General features: G+C 40.5%; 1 protein-coding gene across 1 annotated transcript; it reads left to right on the top strand.

Moving 5' to 3' along the window:
• The first annotated feature begins 926 nt into the window (after nucleotides 1-926).
• On the top strand, nucleotides 927-3,173 carry hax1 (HCLS1 associated protein X-1). The gene is made up of 7 exons (XM_075449386.1): nucleotides 927-1,117; nucleotides 1,382-1,641; nucleotides 1,747-1,952; nucleotides 2,036-2,099; nucleotides 2,172-2,305; nucleotides 2,514-2,634; nucleotides 2,738-3,173. Exons 1-7 carry the CDS (start codon nucleotides 1,053-1,055, stop codon nucleotides 2,809-2,811), a joined length of 924 nt encoding a protein of 307 aa, XP_075305501.1. The 5' UTR covers nucleotides 927-1,052; the 3' UTR covers nucleotides 2,812-3,173.
• Nucleotides 3,174-14,129: the final 10,956 nt, after the last annotated feature.

Raw genomic sequence — 14,129 nt, 5'->3', positions numbered from 1 at the left:
CAGCAGAATCTAACTCAACCTTTGCTAAAATACGAGATGTCACCTAAATAAGTGGTCATCTTACTGCCAGTTGAGTTTTTGAAGAAATTTGCTTTTTTCTTTAGCTGATATTAAATGTTTCTGTTTGCTCTGTTCTTACATTTGACTCCAGTCCAACAATTTAGACATTTTAAGACCATCATCTTCACAGAGGTGTAAATGGGCTCCTCATCATTCAAGCAATGTTTTACATTTGAGTTTGTAAAGTCTGCTGCGTTGCCAAGAAACGACAATACGATGCTTGCGCAAGTACACATCAGAAGTTCATGGTGAATGTCGCACATAGATTTTACTAGTATATAGTGACACCGTACAGCAGAAATACTCCAAAATAATCTTGTATTTAAGAATAAAACAAAAATTTTGTTGATTGAAGGTGGAAATACTTATAGATAGATATATATATATTTTAAATTAACAATTTCAACGGTCAACCTTTTATTATTTTAGGTAAATTCTACATTTATTAATTTACTTCATTGAACTTTTGGTCATTTCCCACCCAGCGCTGTGTGAACGGGTTTATGATCAATAATAATTTGACATAAGAAAATAAGGTGAAAAAAAAACTTGATTGAAATCAAATAAAAAATATCCATTTAAAAAAAAAAAAAAAAAAAAAGTCATTCTTAAGTAAGGATATTTATATATTGTACTGTATCAACTCCACATATAATCTTTCTGTCTATTTGACTAATTTATTTAATATGTCCGGTTATTTCAGTGGTTTGTTTACTCAGTTATTTAAACGGCATCCCATAGAAGACGTCTGTATCTTTTTTCCATAACGACTCATTTCAGTCACATTTCCGTTTTGTCGTCTCGTAATTTCAGCTGCGCGCCGTTTCTCGTGTTTACGGTAAACGTTGTATTACGACAGGTTGCGTCACACTGAATCGTCCAGAACGCTTTACGACACTGTTGACATCTGCAGCTGTCTTGGTGCGACTCTCGTCATTTTTTTTTAACATTTTAAATGATGGTTGTTGGCTCTCTGCGGACGCTGTCGGTAAATGAGTGTTTTTGATTTATTTCGCGGCTTCTTCGGGGTGCCTGGAGGCAACTATCGAGGCCGAAGGTGAGTCTGTAGAGTCAAAGCCGAGTAGTAGAAGTTGCCTGCTGTTAGGTAATGAAGCAGCTCTATCAAGGGCAAGATTAGTGTTTTCTTTTTCCAGGAAGACCACGGGGGGTCCCTTAGCTTGCATGGTCGATGTTTTATTTAAGCCTTGGTGTAATACGATTGAGGCCTTCTCGGTCTATTTCGCGGACTAACTGAAAGCAGGTTTTACTGCTGATGCAGAAACATCACATGGACTCTGATCAGTTTTATTTCCTCTGCCAGGGACCCCTTCTTCGATGCCATGACTCGTGATGATGACGATGACGACGACGATGATGATATAGAGGAAGATGGATTCCACTATGACGGCTTTAGAGGGGACCAGCAGGACCCTTTTGGTGCCTGGAGGTTTGGTTTCAGTTTTGGTCCGGACGGGATGAGGATCCAGGAGCCTCCAGTGTTCGGCCACGTCCTCAGGGAGATGGAGGAGATTTTCACCCAGCTGGGCCGCTGGGAGGAACAGCCAGGGTCTGAAAACCTCGGTATGAAAACGGAGCTGTTATCTCTGTGTTTAGATCACCATCCGGAACCGAAAGCGGGCCGTTCTCTGGGCTTGTCTCACCCTGTCTCCCTGCTCTGTGGGTTAGGTGTTCCCAGAATCATCCCGCCGCAACCTCCACCTCCACCTCAGGACGGAGCAGAGAAAGGTCGAGGCAGCAAGAACCCCCTGAGAGACCTGATGCTAAAATCTCCTGACAGTGACACACAAGGGCCCCCGAGTGACATCCAACCTTCTTATGAGTCACCAGAATTCCCTGGCACGCCTTTTCGTGGCTGGACCCCTTTTTCCAAAGTCAGTAAATGACCAACACTTTCTTCCTGTTGCAACAAATGTTAGAACCATAAACTAAAGATTTTCTTACTGTGTCCTAATAGTTTAATGATGTTTGGAGGCAGGGGCCACAGAGAACTCCAGATGAGGAGCTCAAAGAAGACGGAGGTAGGCGGCCTGTTTTATTTTATTAGATTATTATATTGACCCCAGCTGATTTTCCATTCTTAATCCATGAAGATTTGGACTCTGCTGTGTCATCTGGAGGCCTGGATCGGATTCTGACACCGCCAGCTGGTCAGACACCGAGCCAGCCCAGGATCCGATCTTTCTTCCAGTCAGTCACTGTCACCAAAGTAGTGAAACCTGATGGGGTGAGTTTTCTTCAATGACGTGTCACTGGAATGTCAAAGACAATTTACACACCCAAGAGAGGTCTGATGGGTTAAAGCATGACCGCAGAACTTCTGAATATCTAAGGAATCGTATTAGATTTGGGCCTCAGAGCATAAGATAGATGTGCTGTTTCCAGTCAGCAGTGAATAAATGTTTTTCCCTGATTGCCTGCTGCCCGTGTCTCAGACTGTAGAGGAGAGGCGTACAGTCAGGGACGGCCAAGGCAACGAGGAAACCACCGTGACTCGCTCAGGAGGTGGTGGGATGCTCGAGGGACCGGACCACCAGACCGGATCTGTGCCGCCAGGTAGGTCCGCTTTCCTCACAGGAAAGGAGAGTATTTCAACAGATGCAGCAGTTTGAGCTATTTTGAGCTATTTTGAATGCTTGTGTTCTTGTTTTGGTTCCAGGTGGTCCACACCGCTTCTCAGACCTGCGGGATGACGGCTCTTTGTTCTCCAAGTTCTTTGGAGGCTTTAAATAAGACGTGAATTGCAGCCTGCGCTCTGGACTGGTCCGTTGTAGCGTTTGTTCCCTCTACAACAGGTGTTTGTCTCCCGATGTGTGTTGGCTTATTTATGGACAGACACTTGCATGATCTTGCTTTGCCAAATTGAATGTGTTGGATTAAGAAGTTGCTGGCTTGTTGAAGGTAAAACAGCAGTGCTAAAGTGAGCGCGTAGGCTAGAAAGCTTCCAATCCTAAACACTGGAGATGAAGACATAGTGAGACACATCAGACACAGAACAGCGAAGTGAAATATTTTATTTTTGTATCGTCTTGCAGACAAGCCAGTACGGATGTGTGTGTGTGAAAGAGGAATCAAATAAAGGATGTATGTATTTACATAGTTGTTTGCCTCGTGTTTTTAGGAACTATAAAATACTGCACACGAGTTCTCTGAAAGCCTGAGTTTGAAAGGAGTTCCCAAAGAACACGGCAGCACAGTTTCTGAATTGAACTCAAGTGGCACAAAATGAGATGTGAGCACCTCTATTAAAGCAGAAGTCTTGGCAGTTTGCTGGTCGGAAGCATTCAGGTGTGTGTTAACACAACGCCAAGGAGGAAAGACATCAGCTGTGATTTTCGAGAAGCAGTTGTTGCTGCCCATCAATCTGGGAAGGGTTAACAATTTGGAGTCCATCATACTACAAACAGAAAGATTATTCACAAGTGGAAAACATTCAAAACGGCTGCCACTCTTCCCAGGAGTGGACGTCCCAGCAAGGTCAGACTGTGCAGTGCACATAATGCACAGCAGCACGTTTGGAGAAAAACAAACAGAATATCAGCACAAACTCCTCATACCAGCTGTCAAACACGGAGGTGGAGGGCTGATGCTTTGGGCTCGTTTTACAGCCACAGGACCTGGGCACCTTGTAGTCATTGAGTTGAACTCCTCTGTATACCAAAGTATTCTGGAGACAAATGTGATGCCATCTGACAGCGAAAGCTTGAGCCAAACTGGAACATGAAACAGGACGATGATCCTTAGTCCTCCAGCAAATGTAGAACCGTACGAGAGTTCATTGTATAAGTAAAAACCTGCAACCCTCAATGAACTGAAGCAGCATTGTAAAGTAGAGTTTATCTTAATTCCTAATCTAGTTACTGCTGCTATGGTTCTACAAACTGTTGAATTATAGGGTGTACTTAGTTTTTCATGAAGTGTTTCTGCATTTTGACCCTGCTTGTGTCACATAGCCGTGGCCCAGTGGTTAGAGTCGGTCATCCAATAACCGGAAGGTTGGCAGGTTCAATTCCCACTCTCGCCCCTCAAAAACTTGGTGAAACTGACAACTGGAGGGGTGTCAGTCCACCTCCTTGTCACGGCCGAGGTGTCCTTGAGCAAGGCACCGTACCCCCATGCTCCCCGGACACTGTGAACGGCTGCCCACCGCTCCAGGTTGGCATCTGTCTCTATGAGTGTGGGACCCTGTGCCTGTGTGTGTCAACAGCTGCCAACCTGGATGGGTTAAAAGCGGAGGATAAATTTCATGTGTATGCATGACAAATAAAGCTTCTTAATAGATCATGTAAAAGGTGTAATGTCATGTGATGCTGTTCATTTGTGGTTTCATTGACCTCATTTTAAGACCTGATTAGAACCAGGGCCCAGTTTTTCAAAAGTAATCCAATGGGATTTCGGATAACGGATTGGATCAAATCTTGAAAATGGGTTGCTCAAAACAAAAAGATGGATTCCGATAGAAGATCAGATCATGTAATCCGCTCTTACATTTGATCTGGATAAAACCTTCGTTTTGTGTTGTTCAAAACTTTGAACTTGGTTTGGGATATATTTGATCCAAAAAAACAAGATAATCCTGATCCCATCAGAAGGGTGGATTCAGTTGTGATTTTCCAAATATGTCAAGTTTTTTTAAAACAAAATGAGTTCTGACAAAATCAATGTTTTCATATGATGTACATTTATTCATATTTTGGATGAATACAAATAAAAAAAATTATAATTAAAAATGATAATGATGAGTAAAAAGAAAACAAAAAAAAGCTATGAAGCATTTCATATCTAATGAGATATGTCGAAAGAAAAATCTCAGAGCTACCAGCCATCCATATGAATTAAAGACAACAAAAAATGTTACTCAGTTATTCAGTAGCTAAGTTAAAAGTAGTTTCGTAGCATTCCGTCTCTTATTACATGTCCAGTGTGTCCCTCATTAGGTAGTGGCTGTTCTGGGTCTACATCAGGTTCAGGTCCATCATAATTGTCACTGGCATCGTAAGGGACATGACGCCTGGTTGCAATGTTATGCAGAACAATACAGGCCAAGATTTTGTTGCATGCCACCTTCGGTTCTACTCGCAGGTAGTTCAGACAGGCGAACCTTCTCTTCAGCACTCCGTTTAAGCGCTCAATGGCACATCTTGTCTTGCAATGAGCAGTGTTGAAGCGTGCCAGCTCAGGTGTATTTGCAACTGGAAAAGGGGGCATTAGCCATGGTAGAAGAGGGTAAGCGCTGTCTCCCAATAGAATGCCATTTGGTCGGTTGGTTTGAAGCTCTCTGTAAAGTGCACTCTGTCTTAGAATGCGTGCATCATGGACAGACCCTGGCCATTTTACAACACAGTTGGTGATGATGAGGTCGCCGTTACCCACAAGTTGTATGTTGATGCTGTGCCTCCCCTTCCGATTGACATACTCCCACTCCCTCTCACGAGGTGCTTGGATATGCACATGGGTACAATCGATAACACCAATAGTGTTAGGCATGTTCCCCATGTGAAAAAACGTGTGCTTAGTCTGAGCAATCTGGTCATCCTTGGGAAAGGAAACAAACTGATTGATCCCACTACCCAGTGCCACTGACACAACCTTCACCATGTTACTCACGGTTGATTTATCCACTCCCATATTGTCTCCTATTACTTGATAGAAAGTCCCACATGCATAAAAGTGCAACGCAATTAAGCACTGTTCCTTCACAGACAAAGCATGACTCCTTTGGGTTTTGTGTTGTAGTGTTGGTCTGACATCTGCAATGTACTTAATGTCATCTCTCCCAAAGCGAAACCGTGCATATAGTTCTTCTGACGTGTATTGCTCAAGTGGTTTGGCACGTTCAGCATACACCCTAGCATGGTGCCTTCTCCTATGGTAACGATGAACAATACCCGCCATGTGGATGCCTCTGTAGGTTAAGAGAAATGTGTGCAAAACATGATGTGTTTAAGTGGTCGATCCAGTTAACCACCAACAAGCTGATTGCTGCATGCCTAATTGATCACAGGCCAAAGCAATAATGGTCAAGGCTTATAAAATCAGTGTTGGCTACACCAAGGAGAAATCATGGAGTCAAAAGGGCCTAATTTCACTGTGGCAGAAACGTATGCACTGCTGGAGGGTGTTCGGGCCAATTTTGCCACTGTTGTAGGTGGTTTCAGCTCAGCAAAGGGTGGGGAAGTCACCAAGAAAGGTAAAGAGAGCATTTGGGAAGACATCACCAACCGGATTAATGCCATGGGGTCTGGTCAAAAGAGGACCACAAAACAAGTTACACTGCGCTGGAAAAACCTGCGGGCCAAGGCAACAAAGGACCTCAGTGAGGCAAAAAACCCTAGCACAGGTAACAAGACATATAAAAGGGGTGATTACACCGACATGGTCCTCGATATCATTGGAGGTGAAAATTCAGAGGCTCTTCATGGAATTGAAGGTGTAGAAGGGAATGGAGAGGCCACAATTTCAGAGGCTAGAGAATGTGAGCTGAATCTTCCTGCAGAGGAATTTGCCCTGGACCTGACTCCAGTGATTCAGGAGGAGGAGATGGATGGATCCCAAGTGAGCATGGAGCCAGTTGTATCTAGAGTTGGTAAGAGAAAACGTAAACGTTCCTCGGGCCAAGATGGTGACACCTATGAGCTGCTTCTGCAACGTGAAACGGAAAAAGCGGAAATGCAGATTCAACTGGCAAAAGAGAAACTCTTGCTAACCCAACTGCAGCAGACAAAAGTTAAAATGGAGATACAACTCCTAAAGGCAGAGATGGAAAGAGCTGGTCTCTGTCCTGTAAACAATCCTAATATTTTTTGAATATTGGACTGTGCTGTTTTTTTGTTTACTTATCATAAGAAAATAAGCAATGTAAATGTTTTAGTTTATTATAATTGTTCTGTTTCTTCACATTAAAACAAACAATGGCTGTTTGTGGCCACCTGTATTTTAGGTGTACCTGTTGTTCTTTGCTAAGCCAGTAGGCTACACTATTGAGTCTATTTTAAACTTCTGCTAACCAAGATTTGGTAATTCTGAAATTCGGTATTTGGATCGGATCACAGTGATCCAAAGTTTCTTTAAAAAACTGGCATAAAAGTAATCTGGATCAGGTGATCCTGGATAGCAAAACATGGGAATTCCAAATCCGGATCATTTTGATCCAGATTAAATTTTTTGAACAACTGGGCCCAGGTCTCCTCCCTTTGGCCATTTCATGAGGTGGATGGAGGTAACCCTGATAACACTGAACTTTTCCTTTGAAAGCAGCTTTATCCTTCAGGGCGCCACAGCTTCAAAGAATTTTATGGTAAAATGTGTTGTGTGACTTGTATTAATTTGTCAGAATCAGCAGGATAAAATGAACTTTAAACGGAGGCTTATTCATCCAGATCTTTTGTCATCATGACTCATGTTTTTTATGATGTGAGGCCTTATAGGTCTTGGTCCAATCTCGTTGCTCTGTCTACACAGCAGAGCTTTTTTTTAAATTAATTTCTTTACCTCGTCTCTTCTTTAAACAACACCCTGTAAGCGTTTGGAAACTGAGGGGCCCATCCGCTGCAGATCTGAAACGGAAACGTTTTCCCATTCTTCCTGGATAAAGTCGGTTCGGTTTCACAACCAGGCTCTCATTACAGAGCCATGCAGAATGTGCTTTGTGATTGTCTTTGAAAAAGACGTCCTCTGGACATCCGCATACGTTGCTCCAAAACATGTTGATATGCAAAGCCGGCCCAAGCCTCTATGGGGCCCTAAGCAAATTTGGATTTTGGGGCCCTCTATTTCTGCCAATACTATTCTTGTTGATCATTTACACTATAAACTCAGTGTTTACATTATCCTATTGTCAGTCTGACATGTCTTTACACATTTAAGGCCCAGTTAATAACATAAATAATGAATGAATGATGTCCAGATGGGTTTTAATCGCAAAATTCGGCTACAAGAGCACCCTGGGGATGATTTCCACAACATTCCAGGTGATAAAGCATTGTATTTACAGTAAAAGTGTCATCTGTTTTGTTATTTTTGGTTTAAAAAAACTGTAACAGCAATGTGCAAAAATAATTTTTAGCGCAAGAACAACAAATAAAATCACTTTGATATTTAAAATGAATAACAAATTCAATTGTACAAAAAGAGACAGAATTAACTAAAATATCAAGCAAATACTTAAATAATGATGTAAATGAATAGAGTTACCTGAAACAAGGTAACAAAAATGGTTCAATAATAAAGTTGAATAATTAGGTCTTAAAACTATGTTAATGTATGTAACTATGTGCAAAAGTTTCTAAATCTAATCCACACATTTGACCTTTTTTGTTGTAACTGTTCTTCCTCAATACTCCACCCACTCCTTAAAACCTGCTTCCTGGCTTTTCTGGAGGTAAAGTCATTTATGACATCACTGTAATAATTCTGATGGCCAACTTTGTTTTTAATACTTATCACTGCCAGTCTTTCTTGTGCCATGGAAGTCTTCCATGGAATTGTTTTGCCTTCACCTGCACTTTGGATGCGCACCGCACCTGCACGCACTGCACGGGGCAGGAGACACACGTTTCCGTTGCAGCGGAGCTTTGACATTTAAAGAGGCAGTAAGCATCACTGGGCCTACATCAGCAGCATCACTCTGTTGATATAAAATTGTGTTTTTGTACGATAATATATATTTGATCCCTCATACATATTTTTTGTCAATTGCTCTTGGGGGCCCCCTAGTGGCCACGGAGCCATAAGCAGGCGCTTAGTTCGCTCTGCCATGCACCCTCATACCATCATGGATGCCGGCTTTTCAAATGTGCACTGACAATGAAAATTGGAGAATGCATTGTCCATCATTTTGGGAAAAGATTTTCTCCACTTCGTCTTTGTCCATATGAAACAAGCTCAGGTCCACAGAAGAAATTTACCTCCGACTTGTGCATGCGGTGAAGAACTGTGTTGGGTTTTTTTTAGAAGCACTCCCGAGCCTATGTAGTGATTTCCATGACTGAATCATGTACGCTTTTGTTTTGTTCTTTTTTTTTTTTTTAATACAGTGCTGCCTGAGTGACGAAGATTAGGCTTACCAGAGACCATAAAGATTCTATTGAATCTTCTCAGAGAGCTTCATGCTTAGCTTAAAAACTCGCAGTTGAGTCTTCAGAATCTCAGAAAGATTCAGGACAAATCTCAGAACAACTACGAGCAAGAAAAAGACAAAGAAACTTATTTTATCAAAGAGGCGGGCTGACTCTGTTGTAAGTTAGATCACATTCTTTTGAAGACTATAACTGGTCGTTGAAGATAAAAAAAAAACACATGAAAGAGTTCTTAAATACGAGATATTATGAACATTTGAAATAACAGGCCTACTTTTGAGTATTTTACCTTGGTCTCTCTCTCTGTCTCACAAACACACATCTTTTACTATGATCTTCTATATCGATTTGATTGCTATGTTGTTTAGTTAATTTAGTGTACTTGATACTAACATACAAGTGTTCTGAAAGTGCTTTAACCATTTAACACATTAACATAATTATTACTTTAATTTCTGAGCTGTGGTATTTTTGCGCTGCACAAACACTTACAGAATTTTTTTTAAGACTAAGCTGATAACTATTAGATACAGTTCTTTTAGTAGGAGGCTCAAGAACGGACCGTAGTAATTCAAGTGAAAATGAAGTGTTTATTTGTAGTCACACATCAAAGCATATCAGCGCTGGGCTCAGTGGAACAGAGCTCCCGCAGGAAGTCTGTCAGACTGGCCCTGATTTCCGGGTATCATCTGTATTTATAGCATAGGTTGGACTCACATTCGACCCAGTATGATTGGACATGAGTAGGTTCAACATGCTTCGTCATATTCTCTGGATCAGCCCAAATCAATGTGTGTGTGTGAATCTGCCCTTGCTTTCCCAGGCTTTCCTCATTGTTTTGTCTTTCTACTCCTGGATCACTTTAGGTCATCATGGAAAAGTACTGAGACTATTTCATTTATAATGTCTAAGAACAAAGCCAATTTTAACAATCCCCCTTTTGAAGTGATTTTATCATTTCAACTAATTCAGTTAAATAACTGAGGTAGGAATGTAATATTCTGTATTGTGTCACATCTGTATTACCAGTAGCAAGACTTTAGCAGCCACCCCCCAAACTGCAAGAGCCACTTACCTTTTAAGATGTAGCACAACCAGTTAGGAGATATCTGTCATCCCCCTTTTGAAGTGACTTCATGTATCATTATGTAAGCTCATGTGTAAGCTGGTCTTCTTTGCAATTAAAAGCAGCAAGCAAATCTTCATTGCACAGGCATGGAAATAGTAAACATAATTGTAATGCTTAAGCTACACCTTCAAATCAGGAATATGCCATCATTTTACTCGGAACAGAAACTCTTTCCGAGAGGGTTAAAACCTTCATAAGTCACTGATTATAACTCTACAAATAGGCACATTTAGAAAATAATTCTGAGTTAGCAAAACCTTCTATATCAGGAGTATTAATCAAGATTCCAGAAATAGAGACTCTTTTCTAGTAAGTTTAAAACCTTCCTTACTCAACTGATAATAATTCCGCAAATGAGCACATTTCTTAATAGATTATATGAAGAAAATAATAATTTGCTATATGTATTGTATGTATGTGGCCCCGAACCCATCATCTGTGTGGACTCTTTGTTCATTATGGCCTAAAACCTTATGTGGCTAGCAAGGCCTTGCTCCCCCATAAGTACCATAACATCACAACACTGATTAATCAAAAATTTTCACATCATTTCTATACTACTGAGACTCAAACATTGCATAAGGCCATTAACATTACCAGCAGGCTCGTCCACCGTTTGCAGCGAATAGGAGCAAAAACCCGATGGCTGAACCGGGAAAAATTCTCCTATGGCCCCATTTCCGTTTAGCGACCGACCAACTTGTTACCGTTCAAAGTCTAAGGTCCCGCTCCAAACAGCCGAGTCACCCCACTGGCAATTGACATTCTAAAAATGATTCATTATCAGCCTTTAAGAGGAATTAGCTAAACACTTTAAAAATGAAACAACAAATATAAATTTAACCAAGGCTCGACTATATGAGTATATTAGCCTCTTGAACAATTATGATTAACTTTTCTTTTAAATTATATATCTTTCTTAGATGACCACATGACGAGTCGTGTGGTCTCTTGTGGTCCAATCCTGTCGGTGCTCTGTTTTCCTCTCGGCTGAACGTCTGTTCAGCATTCTGATCCGGAACTAATCTTGGAAGGAGAGATCACCAGTACATCACTTCCTTGAGGGATATTCAGCATCCCCTCCCTAACTAATTTTCTTTTGGGATAATTTCGTTGTGTAGTTCTCCACCATCATCTTGGCATGATGGGAAAGGCCTCCAAGAACTCAAGCTTATGAGTCCTCCGGCCGTACGTCCTGTAGTGGTTCTGAATCTGTGGAATAATATTAGCAAATCTCCCAGCGCAGTAGTGCAAAATGTCATTTGCACTGTATTTCTATACTTGGGGCATCTCTCTCTTTGAAAGGTTCATTTTCAATGCCCAATTCATTCTTTATTTATTTATTTTTCATATGGACCCCAAACAAAACCAAAGTTAAAATAAACAAAACAAAAGAAAATCAAAGAAATAAAAAAAATAAACATAACCCAAAACAAAACAACTGGCCAGTTGGTATAACCCTTGCGTTAAGGAACTAGTATAGTCATCAAACTGCTGTGCAGCCTTAATGAGAAATCCAATACCATCTCCTTATTTTGCTGTGAAAAAATTCAAATTATCTAGGGAACACATCCTCACGATCAACATCAACACAGTTGGTATAATCCTTGTTTTTAGGACAATACCAGAATTCTCACCAAGTTGCTGTCCAGCATTCATGAGATCTTCTGTATTATCCATTTATTCTGCTGTGGAAAATCATTTAGACAGTTTTGGGATCATGACAACACACAAACAACACTCAACACCAGACACCACAGGTTAGGACAACAAATGACAGACAACAGCTGACAAACATATATTGCATTTCTGGGTTTGCTTAAGCAAACCTCATGTTTTCATTGGGGCCTAAGTATACAAACAGTGGTCTTCACATTATGAGTTTGATTCCATGTCTTCCTCTTCCAGGTCCGGGAAGTCTTAATGCAAAAGAAGACACAAACACACACAGAATTTTTGGGAAAATTTGAGAAGTTTTAGTAAACCATGATAAATTGTTAATTAATGGCCGAACTGCTCCACTGCAGTTTCTCGTCCTGTGTTGTTGTTTGCTGCAGGACAGAAATATTTGTGGTTAGATCTCATCTTGGGCGCAGCACAGCATCAAGAAAGCAGACATTTATTTTCCATTAATAACTGATTAACTTGTTTAGGTTAAATATTGTCTGTCCTCTCTTAATTCAGGTCAGATCGTTAAAAATAACATTTCAGCATAATCTGTTTTATTCTTACTTGTTTGCTAGTAATAATGTTGTTTAATTTTTACCAGTGGCTGTTTCGTGATGCTGAGCCGTACACAGACAGTTCAGGATCAGCATTAAGTTTTTTCCGGATCTAATTGAATCAGAAACACCTCATGTGGTACCAACGGTGTGACATCAGAGCTGTTCCTAACCTTAACATGTTTCCATACAGATATTAAAAGCCTAGGTTAATTTTATTTCTTTATTTATCCTAATTCATCCTTTATTTTTCTTTGAGGATCCAGTATGTGTGGTGTGTGTGTGTGTGTGTGTGTGTGTGGCTTTATATGTGTCTGTATGTGGCCTTGGGTTTCACTGCTTCGTTCGATCTGAAAGGTCTTTGTTCTACATCTTCTTGGATTGAGAAGTGCTATATAAATAATGTCTGATTGATTGATCGATTTAGTGTAGTAGATTAAAACTTTCTGGTCATCTCTAATGGAACGTCTTCCGATGACCCAAAACACCTAATTACAGAACATTTCATTCATTCCATTCATATCCTTTTTCTTTCAACCACAGGCAATGACTCAGCACAGTTTGAATTTCCATCACGCCACCTATTGGCGTCCTTCTCCTCCCCCCTCAGGTAGCCCTTGTCCCCCAAGCCGTTACTGCCCCCTTTGGGAACACCCCCTTTGGGATCTCCTCAGCCCCCACTCACCATGGCTGTCCCCTGGCAACCGAACCTTTTCCACATTCTCACAAGTCCTCATAGTGTCCCAAAAAAGCTATGGACAGGGTATTTTCTCCCCGCCCAGGCCTCATGTGGGACCACCTGAAAACATTCATATATAGATCATATATTATATATCATATAAAATAGTAGGTTAAATAATGTATAATATAATGCTTAATAGGGATAGCTTCAGCCAAATTAAGTCTGTGTCTGCATAGATCTTTATTTCGGCTAACCTAGTTGCGCTCTGCTCATTGTTTTTAAATGCGCCATAAAAACAAACCTTGACTTGTCATGTTATGGCTCAGTCTTTGCTGCAGCTGTCCTGTTGTTATTCTCCTAATGCCCTAATTTATTTAAACTTCTATGAAGCACTTTGCTGCTTTATTAAGTTAGCATATTAATTGTTTCATAAATCTGTTGCAGTTAAGTAGTTAAATGATTTATTTAAATAGTCAAATGGTTTAGTTTGAATCTAAATATTGCTGATAACCATTGAATTGGTGACCTGAGGCTGACAAAATTTAGAGCAGCTAAAATTTTAAAGTTAAGTTAATATCTCATAATAAGAATAAAGGCTAAGCTTTAACAACTTTAATATGTTATCAAATTGTTTGACATCTGACCGTCTGGCCGTGATATTAAGTCCTAAATCCTGGTTTTTTAACTTATGTCATATGGTCTGACTGCCTGATCTCAGTCCTTTTTCAGGTGGAATCATAAAGTTTCACTTTGTAGAACATTTTTTCAGATTGTATTTTAATTAAAAGGAGCAAATCTCCTAAACACTCTGCTTGTGTATTTGACTTTAGCTCTTTAAGAGAGATGTTAAATCCTATTTCAGCAACAATTTGTATGAATGTCTCAAACACTGTTGTTCATGGATTTATTGTTTCTTATCTCATCTCTGCGATTTTTTTCAT

This window comes from Odontesthes bonariensis, chromosome 18, assembly GCF_027942865.1.
Source record: "Odontesthes bonariensis isolate fOdoBon6 chromosome 18, fOdoBon6.hap1, whole genome shotgun sequence".
In the NCBI taxonomy this organism is placed as follows: Eukaryota; Metazoa; Chordata; class Actinopteri; order Atheriniformes; family Atherinopsidae; genus Odontesthes; species Odontesthes bonariensis.
This window is presented reverse-complemented; position numbering and strand designations above follow the sequence as displayed.